This window comes from Podarcis liolepis (assembly GCF_965112155.1).
Source record: "Podarcis liolepis genome assembly, chromosome: 10".
Classification (NCBI taxonomy): Eukaryota; Metazoa; Chordata; class Lepidosauria; order Squamata; family Lacertidae; genus Podarcis; species Podarcis liolepis.
The window spans coordinates 73,466,023-73,487,600 of record NC_139562.1 but is presented as its reverse complement, the minus strand read 5'-3'; the positions used below and the strand labels follow the sequence as shown (position 1 = coordinate 73,487,600).

Here is a 21,578-nt window from a genome sequence, read left to right as displayed (position 1 = left end):
CTATTCTCTCAGCTACAGTAAAACAAGCAATATGAAAACAGCCCATACAATAACTTAATAAAACCAACCCCAAATTCTGCTATAAAATGCAACATAAGCAGACAGAAAATCTCAGCAAGCAATCCAAAAAAGCTCAGCCCAGCTACAAAAGCTAAAAGCCAGCCAAATTGCCATTATTCTGCCATTTATATATGAAACACTGATATGTGATGCTCTTATCACATAAGAGCAATTATAAGTACTGGTCAGAATGGCCTACAGACCTCTGGGAAAGAACTGCCAGCCGGGTTCTACAAATCTGTTTCACCTGCAGCAGCACATAGGATATTTCAGGGCACTAAAGAGGCACCCTGTGCCTGGCAAGGTAGAGCAGTCTTACTTATAATGCCATCAATTACAACTGTGGAATACACTGCGGAACAGGCATGGAAATGAGAGCAGGAAAAAGCACTGATCACCCCAAAGGAACATCAGTACCCTAAAGTCCTTCCCCAATGCATATCCCACCCAGATTCCAAACTGTTTCTGTCCCCCTACCCTGCATGCCTACACTCTGCTGGTAGAAGTAGCCCCCGCCCCTGACACTTGGGGGCAACTCAAGGTCCTGATGCTTCAGATAGCCAGCTGCTCATTAGTACTTATTGCCTGCTCTCAATGGCCAAGCATAGGAAGAGGCAAAACAAGGAGACAACCACAAACTACATTTAACTGAATCTGCCAGCTAAACTTGAGAAAGCATCAAAGGAATAAGGGACCATAAAGTGATGTTGTGAAAAGTGTTGCCTCTGATCTGCAGGAGGATGAGTGAGTTTTTACTAGGTCACGTCATGCTGTCATCAGGCATGGGCAGCTAGAAAGGAGCATCAGCATCACGGCTCAGAGCAACTGACAAAGCGGCTCTGGGCTCTAAAGCGGCCTTTGCTCTTTCGTCTTCTTCGCTTAACCTGCGTGGCTTCTTTAATGTTAGTTTTACTGAGTCCTGCTTTCAAACATCAAACTGTTTCTCCTATATTTATTTATTCTTAAGTGTGTAAGTGTCAAACAACATGCAACACAGAACTCTGATCAGATGCCCATTATGTTGTTGTTTTGACTGGGTCAGTGAGGAAGGGGGGTGATTTTAATTGGAGCTGCTGTATTGTGTGGGGGAAGATTGAATCATTTCCCCCTTAATTTAAACTGACCCCTTCTTTCTCCCTCTGGCTATTAGCTCCATTAGGGTACATATCATGCATGTATTTCCTGCCCAACAGGCTTAATAAATAGCAGCTTAGGGTGGAAGTAACCTTAGAAAGTGGGAAAGAATGCAGAATGCCCTCTCCTTCAGCACCACTGCTCTGATCAAAGCCAGAGTCTCACCAATTAGATGTTTTAGAATTGGAGAATTGTAAAGCTGTAGAGATGGAGGGAACCCCAAGGGTCATCTAGTCCAACCCCCTGCAATTCAGGAATCTCATCTAAATCATCCATGACAGATGGCCATCCAATCTCTGCTCAAACACCTGCAAGGAAGGAGAGTCCACCATCTCCCGAGGGAGACTCTTCCACTGAGGAACAGGTCTGTCAGGAAGTTTTTTTCATATGTCTAGTCGGAATCTCCCTTCCTGCAACTTGAAGCCATTGGTTCAAATCCTACCTTCCAGAGCAGGAGAAAACTAGCTTGCTCCATCCTCCACGTGACAGTGCGTGAGATATTTGATGATGGCTATCATATCTCCTCTGCTTCCTGTTTGCCAGGCTAAACATATCAAATTCTCTCAACAGTTCCTCATAAGCTTCGGTTTTAAAGTTGTTGCTGCTGTTTAGATTACAGTCTAGCCTGTCACATACCTCTCACTATATGGGTTGCTTGTTCCTGAGCTTGGACTGTTCAATTTAGAGAATTTTCACACATCCAAGGGCCTTAACAGAAAATTGAGATCTGTGCTAAGATCATTTCTTGGAATGTTCAGAAATAGCAGCCATGGAAGTGGGCAATTCAGATGAGATCTAGAGAACAGTTTTCCCATTGAATTTGCCCCATTAGGGGGAACCTGGAAGGGCATTACATACTGTATCTAATAGAGCAAACTGTAGATTTGGCTGGGAAATTCTGCTGGGACCAACACACATAAAGTATATTAACTTAATGATGGCAACTGCTCCAGCTGATCTATATTGTCTAATGCAGCCTTTGCCAGTCTGGTGCCCTCCAAACGTTTTGAACAGCCTTGAACAAGTCATCTTGATACGGTGGTACCTTGGTTTAAGAACAGCTTAGTTTATGAACAACTTGGATTAAGAACACTGCAAACCCAGAAGTAGGTGATTTGGTTTGTGAATTTTACCTTGGAATAAGAAAGTTTTGCTTCCTGTTGAGTGTGTTCCATTTGTAAATTGACTCCCCCACTGCTACGGGAAAGGACACCTTGGTTTAAGAACACTTTGGTTTAAGAACAGACTTCCGGAATGGATTACGTTCGTAAACCAAGGTACCACTGTACATTCAGTACAGTGGTACCACAGGATGTGAACGGGATCCGTTCCAGAGCCCGTTCGCATCCCGAACAGAACGTAAGACACAACAGCGCGTCCGCATGTGCCTCATTTCACCGCTTCCGCACATGCGTGTGATGTCATTTTGAGCGTCTGCGCATGGGCAAGCGGCGAAACCTGGAAGTAACGCGCTCCATTACTTCCGGGTTGCCGCAGAGCACAACCTGAAAGCGCTCAACCTGAAGCGTATTTATCCCGAGGTATGACTGTATTATCAACCTGTGTAATCCAACCTGCCTGCTTGATCTAGCTAGATTATCAGTGCCCTCTGCTGGAGACATGCAAACATGACTTGAAGTTCTTTAATTGTCATGATAATTGAAATATTTTGCATATGATGCTATTCCTGGGATGGAGTCTGCTACCTTCTGCACACAAGCTAATCGGCCCTCCCTCCGTTTTCCTTATTTTCACAGAATACTAATTTGCCTTACCACTTGAAGACAAATGAAATGGGTCATTTGCAGACAGACTGGATGCTCATTGGCAGCCTTCATGTACTGCCTGAATGTTGAGACATAGCCTCCAACACTCTGCTGATGATTTCTTTTTTAAAAAAAGAAGTTAAAATTTATGTAGTTATCAGCTCAATAAGGATCACTGGCTAATGTACATACAATCAACAGCAACTGCTGTATTCCTTTATTTTACAAGAGCCTCTCCTGCAGGGATGTAAGCAAACAGAGTACAGTGTCTATTCTTCTAGGCAAAAATAAATGGGAAAGCACAGTGCCCTGCAGGAAAATGCTGCAAGCTGAAGTGCTCATCAGGCATTTCCAGACTGGTGTTATTTGGCAGGTGGGATTCAATCACATCTTGGCAAATTGAGATTGCAGAGTTTAAAGTAGAATAACAAATTATTAGGAAGGAATGCTCAATAAACAGCCAGCATTTTTGAACCTTCCCACAAACTTTGTGTAAATATATCAGGATGAATCCTCAATAAACAGGCTAGTTTGGAAGTGACCCTATTCAAGATTCTGGCCCAAGAACCATACCTTTCTCCGGTCTTTTTCCTCTTCCTTGTGGCTTATTGCCATCCCCAACATTCATTCAGCATTCCATTAGCACTCAGGGTGCTCAGTCATCACCAGGCTGTTTTTGAGTCCTGTCCCCGCTCCCAGATTCTCCCCCCTAAAGTGTTTTTGTACTTATGCCAGTCTTGGGATTCTGAGCTATGGTCCTTCTCCATGGTCAATGAACAGATATATCTTTTTTAAAAAAATTCCTAACATTTAGACTTGTCCTTTAAAAACCAAAGAATAGGTCCTAGCTCATTCCACTAGCTGAACAGCAGTTGACAATGATTTATAAAAATGCATTAATTATGTCACCACTCCATATGATGTGGTGACATTCATTCTGTGATACTGCTGGGAAAAGCACCCAACTTTCAAAATTATACTTAAATTTGGAAGGGTCAGCTCTTCATGGTGCTTTAAGTTCCCTGCTGCTTGGGAGAAAAGCTCAGACAGTCTGAATGCATAGCATACTCTTATCTTGGCAAGAAGGCAAAGATATTTAACTGTGCCCGTTTCTCTGCAGTTCCCTATCTGCTCTTTATATAGGCTGCGAGAAAAGCAATGCATTTCTCAGAAATTGTTACAACTAATTTGCAATTTACTGCAGCACTGATGTTGACGATTAGAGGTCATGGCACTGGACCAAAAACTAGAAGTAGCAGAGGAAGACTGCAGCTGAGATAAATAATGGCCTTAAGTAAAGGCTCCCAAAAAGTGTGTGACAGCTCCCTGCCTCAAACAAAGAATCATAGCACTGCAGAGCTGGAAGGAATTGTGTAAGCTGGATGACATTCAGTTTGCAGCAAGGAAACATCCTCCATGTTATACGATTCCTAACAGATTGTTCCATTTTAATAGAAGAACAGAGCTAATAATCACACAGCTCTGCCTTCACCAACCTGGTGCCCTCCGGTGTTATGGACTAGTGGCCGAGACGGATGGGCGTTGTGGTCCAAAACACGGTTGGTGGAGGCCAAGACAGTCTGCCCAAGTATAAGGCTAGTCGTGCCTTCCAGGTGGGGCTGCATGTGGCATGATGTTGGATGAAGGACTTGCCACAAAATTAGTTTCTGATTTCCTTTTTAACAGCATGTTTTTACTGTTTAAAATGTAGGCTTGGCAGTGGAGTGATGCCTGCTGAAATCGCAGAAGCCACCAGAGAAATGGCTGCATAACCTCAAGAGGAAAACAGAGAGTTTTGCATTGCAAAGGCTTGAAGGAAGGCAGGACCCCTAACAGGAGAGACCAAATAGGCTCAGTTGGGGTCATGCAGAGTCTGACAGGACTAAACAGCACCTTTTTCTCATCTTCCCCCTGCTCTGGGCATCATCAGAGGCTGTCTTGGCTGAAGGGTCCCAGAAGGGGAAGAGGTGCCTATTGCTTGGCAGAGTGCTCAAATTACAGGGCCCCTTTGCCCCTTGTGTCCCGCCTTCCTTCCGAGGCCCTCGAGGTGCCAGCCCTGCTCCCCGGGAGGCCAGAATCCTCCTCCCTCGGACTTGGCTGCTCCAGCCCCTCCGGGCGGATGCCAACGTATATCAAGACATAATAGAGCATTCAGCCTTTGAAAAAAGCCTTCCCTGGCTCCTTGGCTCGGGGCTCGCCTAACTTCCCCGGATTCTTTGGGGGAACGAGGCGGGCTTTAAACTCCCCCTTAGTCGAGTTAGGAATGGCGAGGGCAGTGGCGTAGCGTGGGTTGTCAGCACCCGGGGCAAGGCAAGTAATTTGCGCCCCCTAACCCCCAGATGTTGCGCCAGGTGCGGCCGGGGCCCCCCTGCACCCCCCACGCTACGCCACTGGGTGAGGGGGCGCCCAGGGGCCGCGCTTGGCAGGCAAAATGCGGCCCGTTTCGGGCGAAGGAAGACCGCGGCGCGGGGCCTGGAAACGGAGCCGCCCTGGCGGGGCGCGGAGGAGACAGGCCCGGCGGGCGCCGGAGCGAGGAGCCGCCGCCGCTTCCGTCAGCTGACCGGCCCGAGGGGCAAGGCCGGCCTCCGCCCGGCGCCTCCCGCCGCCTCTTCCGCGTCGCCGCCCGAGGAGGAGGAGGAGCGCCGCCGGCTGCGGAACTGGGGCCCGAGGAGCTGCGGGGCCGCGGCCTGGTGAGGGGGCCCCGGGGCAGGGCGGGTCCAGAGGGGAGACGGGGCGCGAGGGGCGGCGCAGGCGAGACCCGGCCGGGAGGTGCCGGGGAGAAGAAAAGGGTTAGGGAGGAGAGCCCGGCGGGGGTCTGGCGCGCCTCCCTTGGCTGGCGCCAAGCTCTGCTTCCCTCTTGTCGCCAGGCTTGCGCCCCAGTGAGATCACTCCGGTGCTGCTAACCGTGGTTCGCCGTCACCCCCGGAGGCACACTCCATTGCCGGCTGTGCCTCTCCAGTGGCTGGGTGTACAACGTGAATGAGAAGTCTTCCCTGCAGTTGCAAAGCCTGCGCCCATCGGGGCTCCCAGCTCAGTCAAAAAAACACCCAGGATGCAGCCCTTTCTCACTCACATCCAGTCCCTGCCTTGGTGGGGCCTGGGCAGGCGGTGTGATCCTGCTCTGCCCCCTCCCCTTGGTGGCACACCTGTCCAGAAACTTCTGAACATCGTTCTGACCAATGTCTACAGAAGGGCTGATGAGAACTATGTGTACTAATTAGTACAATGTTTTCATTCATCAAAATTTCATAGCCCAAATAACTCCTCGTGTATATAAACCACAGCCCAATGGAAGGTGCTTTATTATAATTATCTATTTTTTCTTTCTCTGCAAAGTAACTAGCAATGTCCAAGAAGCCATTAAACTGTCTTGCTGATAATGGGCGGTGTAGCAAGACGGAGGTGGAAAATGGGCATCCCAGTGTGCCGCCTCCCCCACTCAGCACATCCACAGTTGAGGAGATGGTCCAGCAGATGAAAGAGCTCATTACCGAGAACAATGAGCTGAAAGGTGAACAACTGACATTGCAGGCACTTCCACATGGCTTCACGGAGATGGCCTTGAAGTAAACTTGTTTGGTCTTGAATGCTTGGCTTGCTTGAGCCAGTTGGCCTCTGACTGAGTGCTGAGTGCTCAGCTTGGGGCAGGAGGCACGTGAGGCAGCTACTTCGGTGAAGCTAAGCAGATCTGGGTCTAGTCAGTGGAGACTGCCTGCTTCTATGGTGGCATAACTGGAGAGGTGCATGGTATGAATGTTAATATATGTGGGACTTAAGGTGGCCTGAACAACGTGCTTTTTCCCCACCTCACAAACAGCCCATCTTTATAAATGACTTGGATGGTGGTATGGAGGGGGCGCTCATCAAATCTGCAGATGACACCAAACTGGGAGGGGTAGCCAGTGCTGCAGAAGACAGAATCAGGGTTGGAGAACTGGGCCAAAACTAACACTATGTATTTCAGTAGGGTCAGGTGTAAGGTTCTACACTTAGGCAGGAAGATGGGGGACACTTGACTTGCTAGTTGTACATGTGAAAAGGATCCAGGGGTCTTAGCTTATGAGTCTGTGTTCCCTTAGTTCTTGATGCTAAGACCGTCAGCTGTAGTTCCTCACTAGCAAAGCATTGTGTGAGTGCTCAGAGGCCTTCTCTTTCCCAATTCCAGTTGTCCTCCCCACCTGCTGAGTTCTACAAAGCCATCACTGAGACTCAAGGTAGGAGCTGACAGGCCGTGCCACCCCCTGGATAGGTTGTAAGTAAGAAAGCAGGCAGATGGGGCTGGCCAAAGGCAGTCTGAGGTTGGCAGAGCAGTGCCCCTTTCGCCCTAGTGGGCCAGGCAGCACTGCAAAAAGTGCGGTTTCATCCATGAAACTTTCCAGGGCCGGCCCACCCATTAGGTGTGGTGAGGCAACCACATCAGGTGGCAGGATCCACAGGGGCAGCAGATCCCGACGTAGAGCTTCATTCCCCACTTGTTCACCCTCTCCTGCTTCCCTGGTAGGGAGAGGGGGAGCCCGTTTGTGTTTTGCCTCAGGTGGCAAAGTGTCTCGGGCAAGCCCTGCCCTCTTCAGTGTATTTTTCCTATATCCAGGTTCCGGTTTGGGGAGGGAGAGTAGCTGGAGTATATTGATACATGCTAATGCACTGTTTTGGCATGTCCCAACAGAAGCCATGAGGCAGCGTAATCAAGCTATGAAGGATCGCTTTGAGGAGCTTTCCACATGGAGAGAGAAGCTGAAAGAAGAGCGGGAGTTCTATGAAACTAAATTCAAGGAAGCCAGGCAGTGCTTGGCAACCAAATGTGTAGAGAATGAAGCCCTGAAAGAGCAACTCCAGACTCTGGAAGAGAGAGAGGAAGGGTCCACAAAGGTAAATAAAACTATGAGCATGTGTGCATGCATGGGGCACAGCTATAAAAACTGGCACAGCTAGAGAAACTTTTTTATTGCCGGACAAACAACAACAACAGCAGAGACACTGTGAATAGTTAACTGTCCAAGGCTGCAGTTGTAAGTGCAGTTCATATTCTTTATTACATTGATTTGTCACTAACTACATAAAATGCTTCAAAATGACTTGCAGTTTTGGTTTGTGTGTGATTGTGTGTGTGTGTCTGTGTATACACGCGCGCGCGCACACACACACACACACACACATATATATATATATATATATATATATACATACATACATACATACAGTTGTACCTTGGTTCTTGAACGTAATCCGTTCTGGAAGTCTGTTCGACTTCTGAAACATTCAGAAGCCAAGGCGCAGCTTCCAATTGGCTGCAGGAGCTTTCTGCACTCAACTGGAAGCTGCGTCGGACGTTCAGCTTCTGAAAAAAAGGCGTAAACTGGAACACTAACTTCCAGGTTTTCAGTGTTCAGGAGCCAAAACGCACGAGCACCAAGGCATTTGAGAACCAATGTACAACTGTATATGCCAAAAGTTTAAAACAGATCAAAGGAATAAAACAATAAGATTTACAATCTGCAATATTATAAAAGGGGAAGATAAACACATAGGCACTAGATGGCTGGAATAGAAATTTTAATACAAATAAATAAGTGGCAGGGGCAGAGAGCTTGGGCTTATATGAACTCAATGTCCAGTTATTCTTGTTATTATTATTTATTGCATTTATATACTGCCCTATACCCAGTGGTCTCAGGGCATCTCACAGAACAAAATCAAAATATAAAACCACAATATATATAATGAAAAGAAAAACAACAATATATATAATCAAAAGAAAAACAACAACCCAATAACAACCCCCCCCCAAAAAAGAACCACATTTTAAAAGGGCCTAGTTAATATGTGGCACGTCCTTCATACTCTCCTTCTGTATCTCCTGGCTTCTCTGACCCTCTCCGTCTCAACTGCTTCTCCCAGGGATGCACGGTTTCCAAGAAGGAGATGGCCCAGGAGCTGGAGCAGCTGAGGATGCAAGTGGTGAAGCTGCAGGCTGAGAAGGCCGATCTGGTTGCCATCATTTCAGAGCTGCAGCTTAAACTCAACATGGGAACGGATGACTCATTTGTGGAGATCAGGATGCACGTAAGCGAGAGCTGTCCCTTCTCCCGGAGAAAAAATGCATGGCAGGTGCTGTCGGTTGGTCTGGAAGCAGTTGTGCAGTTGGGTAATCTCTGGGCTTCATAGTCTCGACCTCTGGTGGTAATGTTCATTATTTCAAAATGTGGGAAGTCAGCCCACTGATGTTGGAGGGAGATTAATGCAATGCATCACAAAACTGCAACATGTCAGATTCAGAGTCGTCATGTTCTCCCCTTCCAATTTTCCACAGGAAGGAGAATTAAACGGAGGTGTGAAAGAAATTCAGGACCTTCGTGGCAAAACAACGAGGGATGCAGCTGCCTACGTGTAAGTAGAATTCCTGGGCTGCTCCTAATGGTAGATTTTGATTTGTGCTACCCTTCCTAGTCTTCTGTTAGAGAAAGGGGTTTAAAAGAAGAAGAGTGAAGTGCAGCACTCCAGCTACTGCTCTGCTCTCTTCTATTTTGTCAAAACAGGAGCAGATCTGTGGATGAAGCAAAAAAAAAGTTGGAAACCGAAGAGTTGACTGTCAGCCAGCTTCTTCATTCCCTCAGGAGCGAGACCCAGAAGAGAGAAGCCTTGGAAAAGGAGCTCCAGGAGCAGAAGGAAAGGTGGCAACCATCTATAGTTTATAATTATTGGGTTGAATCCAACATTAGTCATACTCAGAGGAGACCTATTGAAGTTAATGGACCTCAGGTGGTCTTGTCCATTATTTTCAATGGGTCTAAGCACTGTTAATGTTGAATACAATCCATTTTCAGTGTTTTGATGTATAGATATGATCTCAAACAAGGCTGTTAAGTCCTGAACTTAAAATCGTATTTCTGAGTGTTTCCCCTAAGCATTCCACACATGTTGACCCTGTCATCTGTTCAGCTACACTGTAAGGCAATTAATGCTGTTTTTGTAAGCCCCTAATAACCTAAGTTGCATCTAAAGTGTTAGAGATTTTAATATTTATATTTATGGCATTTATATCCTGCCTTTTTCTCCAAGGAGCTCAAGGTGGGGGGTGTACATGGTTCTCCCCCTCCTCATTTAATCTCCACAACAACCCTGAGGAGTAGGTTAGGCTGAGACGCAGTGGCTGGCCCAAGGTCACCCAGTGAGTTTCATGAAGGCTGAGTGGGGATTTAACCCTGGTCTCCCAGGTCCTACTCCAAAACTCTAACCATTATACTACTTTAAAAGGTAAAGGACCCCTGACAGTTAAGTCCAGTCGCAAACGACTCTGGGGTTGCGGCGCTCATCTCGCTTTACTGGCCAAGGGAGCCAACGTTTGTCCGCAGACAGTTTTTCCGGGTCATGTGGCCAGCATGACTAAACCGTTTCTGGCGAAACCAGAGCGGCACACGGAAATGCTGTTTACCTTCCCGCCAGAGCGGTACCTATTTATCTACTTGCACTTTGATGTGCTTTCAAACTGCTAGGTTGGCTGGAGCAGGGACTGAGCAACGGAAGCTCACCCCGTCGCAGGGATTTGAACCGCCGACCTTCTGATCGGCAAGCCCAAGAGGCTCAGTGGTTTGGACCACAGCGCCACCCGCGTCCCCCATTATACTACTTACAATCTTTATATATATATATATAACCTTTTAAATGTTTTAGTAGCATGAAAAAACAATTACAGTCATACCTCAGGTTAAATGTGCTTCAGGTTGAGTGTTTTCAGGTTACGCTCCGCGGCAACCTGGAAGTAACGGAGCGCGTTACTTCTGGGTTCCACCACTTGCGCATGCGCAGACGCTCAAAATGACGCTTCAGGATGCGAACAGGGCTCCAGGACGGATCCCATTTGCTCTTAGTTCACTGGCAACTGTTTGTTCTACTCTGCAAGAGAGAATGCCCTGCAGCTGGAGTGGTTTTGACCTGTGCTACCTACACATTCCCCCAAATGCAGCAATCTTGTATTCTTGTGTTGACAGTGAACAGATTCCACAATGAATCCCACTTGCTTTAGGAGTGGAGAAGGGCTTCTGGAAAATAGCATTGACTGTTGCATGTTCTCATGACCTTTCCCATCAAATCTATAGCAATATGACTTACATACTAATATGTTTAAATCGGGATTGGATTCTTGTGTTTCACAGACTTCTGTTAGAAAATAAAACTGCAGAGAAAGGCACTCAGATGGAACCTGAGGAGGAGGAAGTAAAAGAGAGAGCAGAAAGTGTAAGTGTGGCTTATCTACTGATGCCCCATGCCAGACATGCTTGTTTCTGGGTAGCTTTTGGGTAGACTTGTCCTTCCTACGGATGGGCTCTAGAATGCTCGTCACCCAATGGGCAGAGTGAACTTTCGAAAGTTTCTCATGCCTTCATTTGCAGGCAGCTGCCCACTAATGCAAATGCTGATCTGGACCATTGGGTCTCAGAATATCTCACACATTCTGGGTGATGCTGTAAACTTGCCTCTGGGAAACTTGACAGGCAGAGTTCCACGGCCTCATTGAACTGGAGGTGACACCACCTATATTTCACCAATGGTTTGGCCTTACCCATGTAGACACCAAATGAGGGAGGTCAGGGGAGTCGGTGTGGATGCCTTGCAGCTCAGGGTCTGTGTGGCCTCCTCAAAGAGATTCATCTTCCCTCAAGCTAGGAACAATTGTTTGCTTGGTAGAAACAGTTGATTGGTTTTGCAGAAGCTGCTTGCCCCATTATAGAAATGGCTGTTGTGTCTATCTTGCCTCTGCTGCAGACAAGAGGCTCTTTCTTATGTGTATATTCAGAATATTTAAACTCAAATCTGCTACTAGTGACATGCTTTTCTGACTAATTATGCAAAAAACTAGAAGCATAATAGCAGGGCTGTATTGTTAATTCAGTCTGCAGTCAGTGTATGGACTCAACCTGTGTTTTGCGTGTTTCTTGCAGGTGGGTGATGAAGTAGAGACTCTAAACCTACAAGTGTCTGCCCTGTTCAAAGAACTTCAGGAGACACATGCTAAATTAAAAGATGCTGAGATAATCCAGAAGAAGCTGCAAGAGAAGTAAGAGTGCTGTTGAATTACATATCAGAACAGGCCTTTATATTTTCTTGAGGCAGAGCATCCCTCAAGGGGTGCAACCTGTTTCTGGCAGACCATTTCTCTCCCTCCATTCACTCCTTGGTGAAGTTCCCCACGATCTCCTTCCCAGGTGCCAGGCTTTTGAGAGACAGCAACATGGTGAAAGTGCTGGAGACCTGGATGAGAAGCAGCAGCTGCTGTACACCATTAAGAAGCTGGAGCTTCAAGTGGAGAGCATGCAGTCAGAAATCAAGCTGGAGGAAGCCAGAGCAAACGAAGAGCAGTGAGTAGGGGCTCAGGAGCGGGGGCTGAGAAAGTGAGGCTCGAAGTGTGGCTGCGATGCACGCCTTCTATTTCCGCCTCCATGATTGTCACTGTTGATCAGTTAAACTGAGCTTGCAAAGAAGAATCTGACAAAAAAATAATCCTTCTCTTTAGGGAAACCTGTGGTGCTGATTAGGTTTCTGTCAGGGAACTGCCATCAGTGCCGGAGGGAGAGAGAGAGCTCCAGAGGGATCCCAGAGAGCGTCCCTGGAATCCCTGGAATCTGGGGAAGGGAATCAGCTCAGCTCCAGTGGAGAAGGGGGGCAGATGGGGGAATCTGAGAGGGAGTCACATGACTCCTTGCCGGGGACCAGCGGGGGGAGGAAGGGTCCTCCGCTGCCTACGCCCTCCTTGCTCAGAAGGCTTCCGCGCAGGGAAAGTAGGAGGAGACTGGGCGTGAAATAACTTCTTTGCTGGAAGAAGTTTAAGAAACGCCCACTGACGGATTCTGCCAGCGATTTTAACAGCCACGGGTGAGTGGCTGTCCGGACAGAAAAGGTTCACTTAGGCAACCCAGCCAGGTGTGGGCACAGGCTTACGCACGAGCAACCCCTTGAACCATTACAGTTTCCAACTGAAATTGCCCTACCTTGGTTATTCATTGTGTGAAGAAAAGGTACAGGGCCTCTTCTTGCATTGCATTTTACAAGTATACATTCAGTCTCTCCCCTCTCCCCCAATATATGTAGAGAAAATGTGAATATGATAAAATGATACACTTGTCAGAGGATTTGCTGTAGATCCCTGTCCTGGTGTACATTCTGTGCCAAGCCCTGGTTTGTTGAAGTGCAGTATGTGAAAGGGTCCTAAGGCTGCCACACAGTCTACAGTCTCTTTTGTTGTTGAAATTTAATACACCGAGAATTTATCTCTGTTTTATTGAGGAACTGTGAAATCATTGAAGGACACAAGTGAACAAAGCAGAAAGTCATCAAATAAGCCTTTCTTCCTAAAATTGCTTATTTTCATATCTGTCTTGTCTTCCAACAGACAGAAATTTAACACATTGCAGGATGCTTATAGCAAGCTTGTACCTGAACTGACCAAAGCAAAGCAGACAGTTGAAGAACTAAAAGACAAAGAGGTAAGCCTTGCTCTAAAGAATAGTCCCAGTGCTATGTAAGGAAGTGGAATGAACAGCATTTCCACCCCCTTTGTGAAAGTTCCTTCGGGGTTCAATAGGGTCAGAACACGCAGGAGGTGCCCATATCTCCCAGTTGCTCTGCTTGGTTCCAGCTGTGTTATGCAAAGTGCTTTCTTCCATTTGTATTCTTAATAATAACATGCAACAGCAAAAATGACTAAAAATAGCAACATTAGACAGTACTGAGGTTTAGCACAGCGTTAATAAAGACTTCCCTGATTTAAGTAGTGTAGAAGAAAAAAAAGAAAGAAGACTAAAGAAGAAATGCAATTGATAAAAGATAACTGTGGGAGAGGTAGGTTGTGACATGTGCATTTATGCTTTAGAGCATTTATTGGTATGGGAGCAGAAAATGGGGAGGGATGACGGCACTTAGGATGATGGCATCCAAAGGAGAGATCATGGTCTCCTTCACCTGCAACAGTGGTGGAACCATACTTTTCCATTCTTTAGTACCCTGTTTTCCAGACAGGAGTAGTAGAACTGGATGCAGAGCCCCACAGAACCAAGCTGTGACCACAGTGTTTTCCCCTCCTGATTTTTGCATTGGGAGCAGCTGCTTGCACTGCGATGCAGCTCATTCACGGGTTTAGACTGCCAGGCCACCAGAAGCCATAAGATGTTTCTGATTGCACTGTGTTCCCTGCCCTGATTAACCCTGCCGCAGGCTGAAAGGCTCAATAAGGCTACAGCTGAGGAACTCATTCGCAGACTGGATATGGCAGAGGAAGCCCTAGCTGCCAAACAGTTCCAGATAGATGAAATGAAGCAGACCATTGCCAGGCAGGAGGAAGAACTGGAAACCGTGGCTATCCTCCGAGCTCAGGTATGGTAGGGACACCTGTCATGTGGTGGGTGGGTGAAATCCTGCTCCACTCTTAAGCAGAGAGAATGAAATCAATTGACTTAAAATACTTGAGCGCATTCATTTGAGCAGGTCTACTCTTAAGTATGACTAACATTGAAGACAATCCGTTTATTTTGTAAGGTGCCCAGAGTGGCTGGGGAAACCTAGCCAGATGGGCAGGGTATAAATAATAAAATTATTATTATTTATTTTTTCCCTTTAAAAAGTTTAATTTATTATAACAGGCAAACAAGAATTGATCTTAGAAACTTTAGATATATAGATAAGCTTAAATAAATAAATGCTAATATAAACTCATATGCATGTGTGTATGTGTGCCACTTAACAAAATAATTCAGTACATAAGGATGTACACCCTTGGCGTATATTACTTTGTAAATTAAATTGGGAGGAGAGTGAGCCATTTACATAGACTGTTGTTTGAGGGTTTGTACTACATTAAAGTAATCCAGTTTTTAAACTGTGATCCTATATTCTACTTATCAAGGCAATGATTCAAGAGTATTATATAAGAAATACCATTTTACATGGTCAAAAGCTTTTTACACGTTGGGGAAAATAACTGCTTATTGTTCTTGGTTTGACTGTAATATTTTTATGTAATTAATTAGGCATTTGATGTTGATTGCAATTTTCTGCTTTTTAAAAAATCCAACTGATTAGTGCTAAGATTATTCAGTCTTTTGGCTATGATTGTAATCCAAATTCTGAAGTCTTGATTGTGTAAAGAAATGAGTTGTTGTTGTTGTTAATTTTCATTTCTATACTGCTTTATTTTTTAAGAAAAAAATCTCAAACCAGTTTACAACCTAGATTAAAGGATCAAATAAAACAATACTGAAGACAGACAAGTATACATTCAAGGCTACATAATTAACAAGAAACTAAAATATTATCTTAAAAGATTTCAAGAGAAAACATTACTAGAGGAAGTCGAATATAAAATGCACACTTAAAACAGCACAACTAGCAAGAGAATAAAATATTATCATAAGCATAGAGCACACCTGCAGCTGCTGCTGCCAATGGTGGTTCATGGCGGATGATGGCTGAGGAAGCTCAGTGAGGCAGAATCCTTTAGCTAGTACAGCCACCCTTGATTTGGAACAGGATTAGGGCAGCATATTAACTCAGACTGACTCATTTATCTCTTTTTAAAGCACATTGTGATCTTTATTCCTGTTTGTTCCCTGATTAGATGGAGCTCTATTGTTCTGACTTCCACGCTGAACGAGCAGCACGGGAGAAGATCCACGAGGAAAAGGAGCAATTGGCTGCCCAGCTAGCTTACTTGCTGACAGAGAAGCAAGACCATGAAGATCTCGGAAGGTGAGAAATGGATCAGGGGAAATGTTTAGCTGCTGAAACGTTTTCAATATTTTGTGAGAGGAGAAAACAGTGGGACTATTTTTTAAAAAATAAGTTTATTGGGCTGCATCTTTTCTCTCCATTTTCAGTTCTTCACTGCCATGCTGATTTGGGGGGGGGAGGAGCCATAGAAAATGAGGGTATGGCATTAGCAATCTCTTTTTCTCTCTCTCTCTAGGAATATGCTGGCAGAAATGCAAACTCGGCACAGACTCCCATCAGATCAAGGCCAGTCTCACTTTTCTCAAGGAGGTAAAATTAAAAGGGCAAACTGAGAAACTTGCCACACCACAGCTCTTGGTTCACACAGCCAACTCAGGGTGGCATCCAAATAACTTTTACTCCAAGTTGTTGTTGTTTAGTCGTGTCCGACTCTTCGTGACCCCATGGACCAGAGCACGCCAGGCACTCCTGTCTTCCATTGCCTCCCACAGTTTGGTCAAACTTACATTAGTAGCTTCAAGAACACTGTCCAACCTCCTTCCCCTTGTGCCCTCAATCTTTCCCAACATCAGGGTCTTTTCCAGGGATTACTCCAAGTAGTAGACCCATTGAAATAAAGGACTGTGACCAGACCATGTCATTACCGAGGAGGCAGGTTTAGTTGTTATTTGAGGACTATCCCTACCTCTGGGTCTGGTCTTGACCGGACGGATACTGGAATCAGCAAGGGAGACCCACATGACCTGAAAGTGCTGCTGTGCAAGGCCAGGTCAATGATTCACAAGACCACTGCCATCCATGACTTGATCGTGGATGGAGGACTTGACCTGGCATGTGTAACAGAGACTTGGTTGGATGAAGCAGATGGGCCTGTTCTTGCCGCTGCTTGTCCACCAGGTTTCTCTTACGCACAGCAACCCAGGCCTTGTGGGCGGGGAGGGGGGGTTGCAGTGATTTTTAGGAAGTCATTAGTTTGCACCAGGTGTCCTATTGGGAAGACCCAGTTCTCTGAGTGCATGTTCTGGAAGTTGGGCAATAGGGGCAATACAGGATTCCTTTTGGTGTACTGACCTCCCCGCTGCACCAAGGACTCCATGTCCAAGCTGCTTCAGGTCGTGGCGGATGTTCTCCCGGAGACATCTAGTTTGGTTGTCCTAGGAGATTTTAACATCCACGCCGACACAACCTTACAAGGGGCCGCTCGGGACTTCGTGGAAAGCATGACCTCCATGGGGCTGTCCCTGAATAAGTCTGGCCCAACCCATAGCTGTGGACATGCCTTGGACCTGGTGTTCACCTCTATGGATGTTGGTGATCTGACACTAAGTAAAAGTGAAACAAAAGAAGTGCCATGGTCAGATCACTTCCTGGTACAACTGGACTTCTCCGCGACCCATCCCCTCTGCAGGGAGGTGAGACCAATTCAGATGGTCTGCCCCCGCCACTTAATGGATCCAAATGGTTTCCAGAGAGTGGTAGGGGATGCTTTATCCCATGTTGATGGCCTTTCAGCTGATTCCCTGGTGGCCCGCTGGAATGCGGAGTTAACCAGGGCTATCGACTGTCTGGCTCCGAAACACCATCTCCGGTGCCCAGACAGCCCCGTGGCTTTCTTCGGAGCTGAGGGCGATGAAACAATCGTTGAGATGGCTAGGGCACCGGTGGCCTCTATTGCATCTGCAGAAAACAGCAGCAGGAAACTTTTTCAGGTGGTTCGCAATCTGTCAGAACCACCTGAGTCACCAGAGCCTGGTAGGGACCCAAGATCTCCTGCAATGCTTTTGCAAAGTTTTTTGCAGATAAAGTCGCTCAGATTCAGAAGGAGGTAGACTCCACCGTGGGAGCAGGGCCGGGGCGGGAGAGTGCTAGAGTCCTGTCTAGTCTTGTTACATGGGATCAATTCCAATCTGTTACCTCCGAGGATGTGGACAGGCTGCTTGGATGAGTGAAACCGACCACCTGTCTCCTTGATCCTTGCCCATCCTGGCTGATAAAAGCGAGCCAGGAAGGGCTGGGCAATGGGATCTGCGGGGTGGTGAATGCTTCCCTCTGTGAGGGAGCCTTCCCAGACCTGCTGAAAGAGGCGGTCATTAAACTGCTTCTTAAAAAAACATCTTTAGACCCGGCCAATATGGCCAACTATCGCCCAGTCTCAAATCCACCATTCTTGGGCAAGGTGATTGAGCGGGTGGTTGCTGAACAACTCCAGGCACACCATTTGGATCCCTTCCAGTCGGGATTCAGGCCTCATCATGGGACTGAAACTGCATTGGTTGCCTTGGTCGCACTGGTCGATGATCTCCCGTGGGCTAGGGACAAAGGTGAGAGCTGTTTCCTAATTCTGCTGGATCTTTCAGCGGCTTTTGACACCATCGACCATAACATCCTTCTAGACCGACTAGAGGGGTTGGGAGCTGGGGGCACTGTTATATAGTGGTTCCGCTCCTTCCTCCTGGGTTGTGTTCAGAAAGTGGTGGTGGGGGATGAGTGTTCAGACCCCTGGCCTCTCACTTGTGGGGTGCCTCAGGGTTCTGTCCTCTCCCCCATGCTTTTCAACATCTACATGCAGCCGCTGGGAGAGATCATCAGGGGGTTTGGGCTGGGTGTTCATCAGTATGCAGATGACACCCAGCTCTACCTCTCCTTTAAATCAGAACCAGTGAAGGCAGTGAAGGTCCTGTGTGAGTGTCTGGAGGCGGTTGGAGGATGGATGGCGGCTAACAGATTGAGGTTGAATCCTGACAAGACAGAAGTACTGTTTTTGGGGGACAGGAGGCGGGCAGGTGTGGAGGATTCCCTGGTCCTGAATGGGGTAACTGTGCCCCTGAAGGACCAGGAGCGCAGCCTGGGAGTCATTTTGGACTCACAGCTGTCCATGGAGGCACAGGTTAAATCTGTATCCAGGGCAGCTGTTTACCAGCTCCATCTGGTACGTAGGCTGAGACCCTATCTGCCTGCGGACTGTCTCGCCAGAGTGGTGCATGCTCTAGTTATCTCCCGCTTGGACTACTGCAACGCGCTCTACGTGGGGCTACCTTTGAAGGTGACCCGGAAACTGCAATTAAACCAGAATGCAGCAGCTAGACTGGTGACTGGGAGAGGCCGCCGGGACCACATAACACCGGTTCTGAGAGATCTGCATTGGCTCCCAGTACGTTTCCGAGCACAATTCAAAGTGTTGGTGCTGACCTTTAAAGCCCTAAACGGCCTCGGTCCAGTATACCTGAAGGAGCGTCTCCACCCCCCATTCTTCTAACCAGACACTGAGGTCCAGCACCGAGGGCCTTCTGGTGGTTCCCTCACTGCGAGAAGCCAAGTTACAGGGAACCAGGCAGAGGGCCTTTTTGGTAGTGGCGCCCGCCCTGTGGAACGCCCTCCCACTAGATGTCAAAGAGGGGGGAAAGTACCAGACTTTTAGAAGACATCTGAAGGCAGCCTTGTTTAGGGAAGTTTTTAATGTTTAATAGACTATTGTATTTTAATATTCTGTTGGAAGCTGCCCAGAGTGGCTGGGGAAACCCAGCCAGATGGGTGGGGTATAAATAATATATTATTATTATTAATTATTTAGGTTCATTAACTTCAGTGGATAATCTCTAAGTAAAACTCAATTGAATGCCACCCTCAGATTTTTGCCATCTTTTTGCAAACCTATCTATTCCAGCAGCTGTGTATAGACTGTAATTGCTCATTGACTATGCTCCTTGCAGGAGGTCAGAGGACTACCATGTGGATTATTAGAGACATCCAAAAAATAGTTCCTCGTGTCGCATAACTGTTGAGATTCCCATAAGTCCAGTTCTCACACAACAGTTTAAGACAGGCTTCCTTAACCTCGGCCCTCCAGATGTTTTTGGCCTACAACTCCCATGATCCCTAGCTAGCAGGACCAGTGGTCAGGGATGATGGGAATTGTAGTCTCAAAACATCTGGAGGGCCGAGTTTGAGGAAGCCCGGTTTAAGAGATAAAGCTACTCCTGGGCTGTGTGGCTTCAAAATACATACGCAAGGACTTTTGTATGGTACAGCATTTGAGTCCCATCTGCACTATGCATTCAAAGTAGCATCATACAACTCTAAGCAGTTATGGGCTCCCTCCCCCCAAGGATCCTGGGAACTGTAGTTTGTTAAGAGTTTAAGGGAGCTGCGGTTGTTAGATGGCCCACATTTTTTCCTAGGAACTGTCTCCAGAACTCCACGGGCAGAGGGACTGGCTTTGAAATCCACCTGTGAACCCCCTTGGGCCGCTTACTTATCTACAAATGTCTTCTGCAATTTGTTGGTTGCTTTATTGTCATGGGGGGGGGGAATCATGAGGAGTCATGCCATAGGTCACTGTTATTGTGGTAGTTTTTTTGGGCGGGGGAGATATGATGTAAAATCATGCAAGTTCAAGAGGATCCATTTCAATTCTATTGGATCTGACTTTTACTGAGACCCAGTGGGAAAAAGCAAAGAGTGTGTGTGTGTTCTCTCATTCTTTCTGTGGAAGTGACTTGCGGGAGAGAGGAGAAAAGTTACCTGAGGGGTTGGTGCCCACAGCTGTCTCTCAAAATTCCCTATGTGCCCACAAGTGCAAAAAGATGAGCAACATTGGCTTTTCAACAAGAGGACCTGACCATCTTGATGTTTGTTAATGTTACATCTCTTCCTTTCATTCTCAAAAATGAAATTTGTCTCTGCAGGAACAGAAGATCGGGTTTGGCAGCAGCAACAAAGGAGTGTCCAAATACATTCTTGTCCGAAGTGTGGAATGATTCTTCCTGATATGGACACACTTCAGATTCATGTCATGGACTGTATCATCTAAGCACTGGCCTCAACAATTCTCAAAGATGAGAAATGCACTTTTTAAAGAGAATATGTCCTTAGCAAAGAGCCTGATTTTTGAAATTTAATAGTCTTTTTTCTATTTATTTCAACAGGAATTTTTAGGTTTTCACTTTATGTCTTGTGGGGGAAATGGTTTCCCCCTTTAAAAAGCCAGTTAGCCTCTTTTTTTCTAAGCTGGCTAAAGCTGAGGATGCCAACACCGTAATGATTATTTGAACTAAAATATTTATAAGAGGTAGAATATAAACTCCTTTGGGTAGTTTTATTGTTTGAGAATCGAAAGGATGTGCATTTATGTATGTGCGTGAACATGTGTGTGCGCCCATTTTAGCAGTCTTCTGGGCATCTGTCAGCGCAGCTGAGCCTATGCAGCTGTTTGTCTGCCTGCATGAGCTCAGGTGCTTCATGAGAGTCCATGTTCTCTGCCTATACATATCTGCGCTTATATACATACAGAATGTGGATGAAAGTGATGGGTTTTTCTTCTCACAGTTGGGAAGAAAGATGGGTCTAGAGAACTTGGTTCTTGAGTTCAGAGGCTATGAAAGTCCCATTTATAAAACTCATGCTTGCTACATGCTCAAATGTGGCTGTTCTTGGTCTGCCCCTAGGCAGCACATGCCCAGCACTTTTCAAGAGGATAAAGCCTGTGTAGCTTTGGAATGGAATTGAGAACTGTGTTAGGAAATATCAAGGAGGCAAAAGTGCATCTGACTTCATTTGCCGTTTCACTTAATTCTATTCGGGGGAAACTAAATTGTGGGTTTAATAATACAGTATATTTTAGTAACTGAATACTTGAAGAGGAAATTCTGTAGTCCCTCCAAAGGCACCTTAAGGATACAATTGCTCTTTTAAACTATAGACTAAGATTAATTGGTCCTAAAAACATTGTCATGTTGGTATGTTGATAAACCCGGTTTAATATAAAAATAAATGTTTTTTAAAAATTCACCTAACTTTGAAAAAGAGGCAATTTTATGCTTGAAGAAGAGATACTCAATTAGTTCTCATAATTAACAGCAATCCATCAAAAATAAAATTACGTTGCAAAAACTGGTTTGT

At 46.3% G+C, this 21,578-nt stretch overlaps 1 protein-coding gene across 6 annotated transcripts; it reads left to right on the top strand.

Annotated features, from left to right (window-relative positions):
* Window positions 1-5,359: 5,359 nt before the first annotated feature.
* OPTN (optineurin) lies at window positions 5,360-21,569 on the top strand. Of its 6 annotated transcripts, none has more exons than XM_083464174.1 (14): window positions 5,360-5,650; window positions 6,297-6,471; window positions 7,627-7,829; window positions 8,859-9,023; window positions 9,271-9,347; window positions 9,497-9,631; window positions 11,114-11,195; window positions 11,900-12,015; window positions 12,164-12,316; window positions 13,348-13,441; window positions 14,169-14,327; window positions 15,568-15,698; window positions 15,916-15,989; window positions 20,366-21,569. In XM_083464174.1, exons 2-14 carry the CDS (start codon window positions 6,306-6,308, stop codon window positions 20,488-20,490), a joined length of 1,680 nt encoding a protein of 559 aa, XP_083320300.1. In that variant the 5' UTR covers window positions 5,360-5,650; window positions 6,297-6,305; the 3' UTR covers window positions 20,491-21,569. The 6 variants fall into 6 exon arrangements, with proteins under 6 accessions (XP_083320300.1, XP_083320304.1, XP_083320305.1 ...); XM_083464178.1 differs by having other exon boundaries at window positions 5,560-5,650; window positions 15,916-15,965; XM_083464179.1 differs by having other exon boundaries at window positions 5,569-5,650; window positions 6,304-6,471; window positions 15,916-15,965.
* Window positions 21,570-21,578: the final 9 nt, after the last annotated feature.

Coding starts and splice junctions, on each gene's coding strand:
- OPTN (XM_083464174.1), top strand. CDS start 6,306: ATGTCCAAGAAGCCATTAAACTGTCTTGCTGATAATGGGCGGTGTAGC. Junction 6,472..7,626: donor CGAGAACAATGAGCTGAAAG/GTGAACAACTGA, acceptor ATGTCCCAACAG/AAGCCATGAGGCAGCGTAAT. Junction 15,699..15,915: donor GACCATGAAGATCTCGGAAG/GTGAGAAATGGA, acceptor CTCTCTCTCTAG/GAATATGCTGGCAGAAATGC.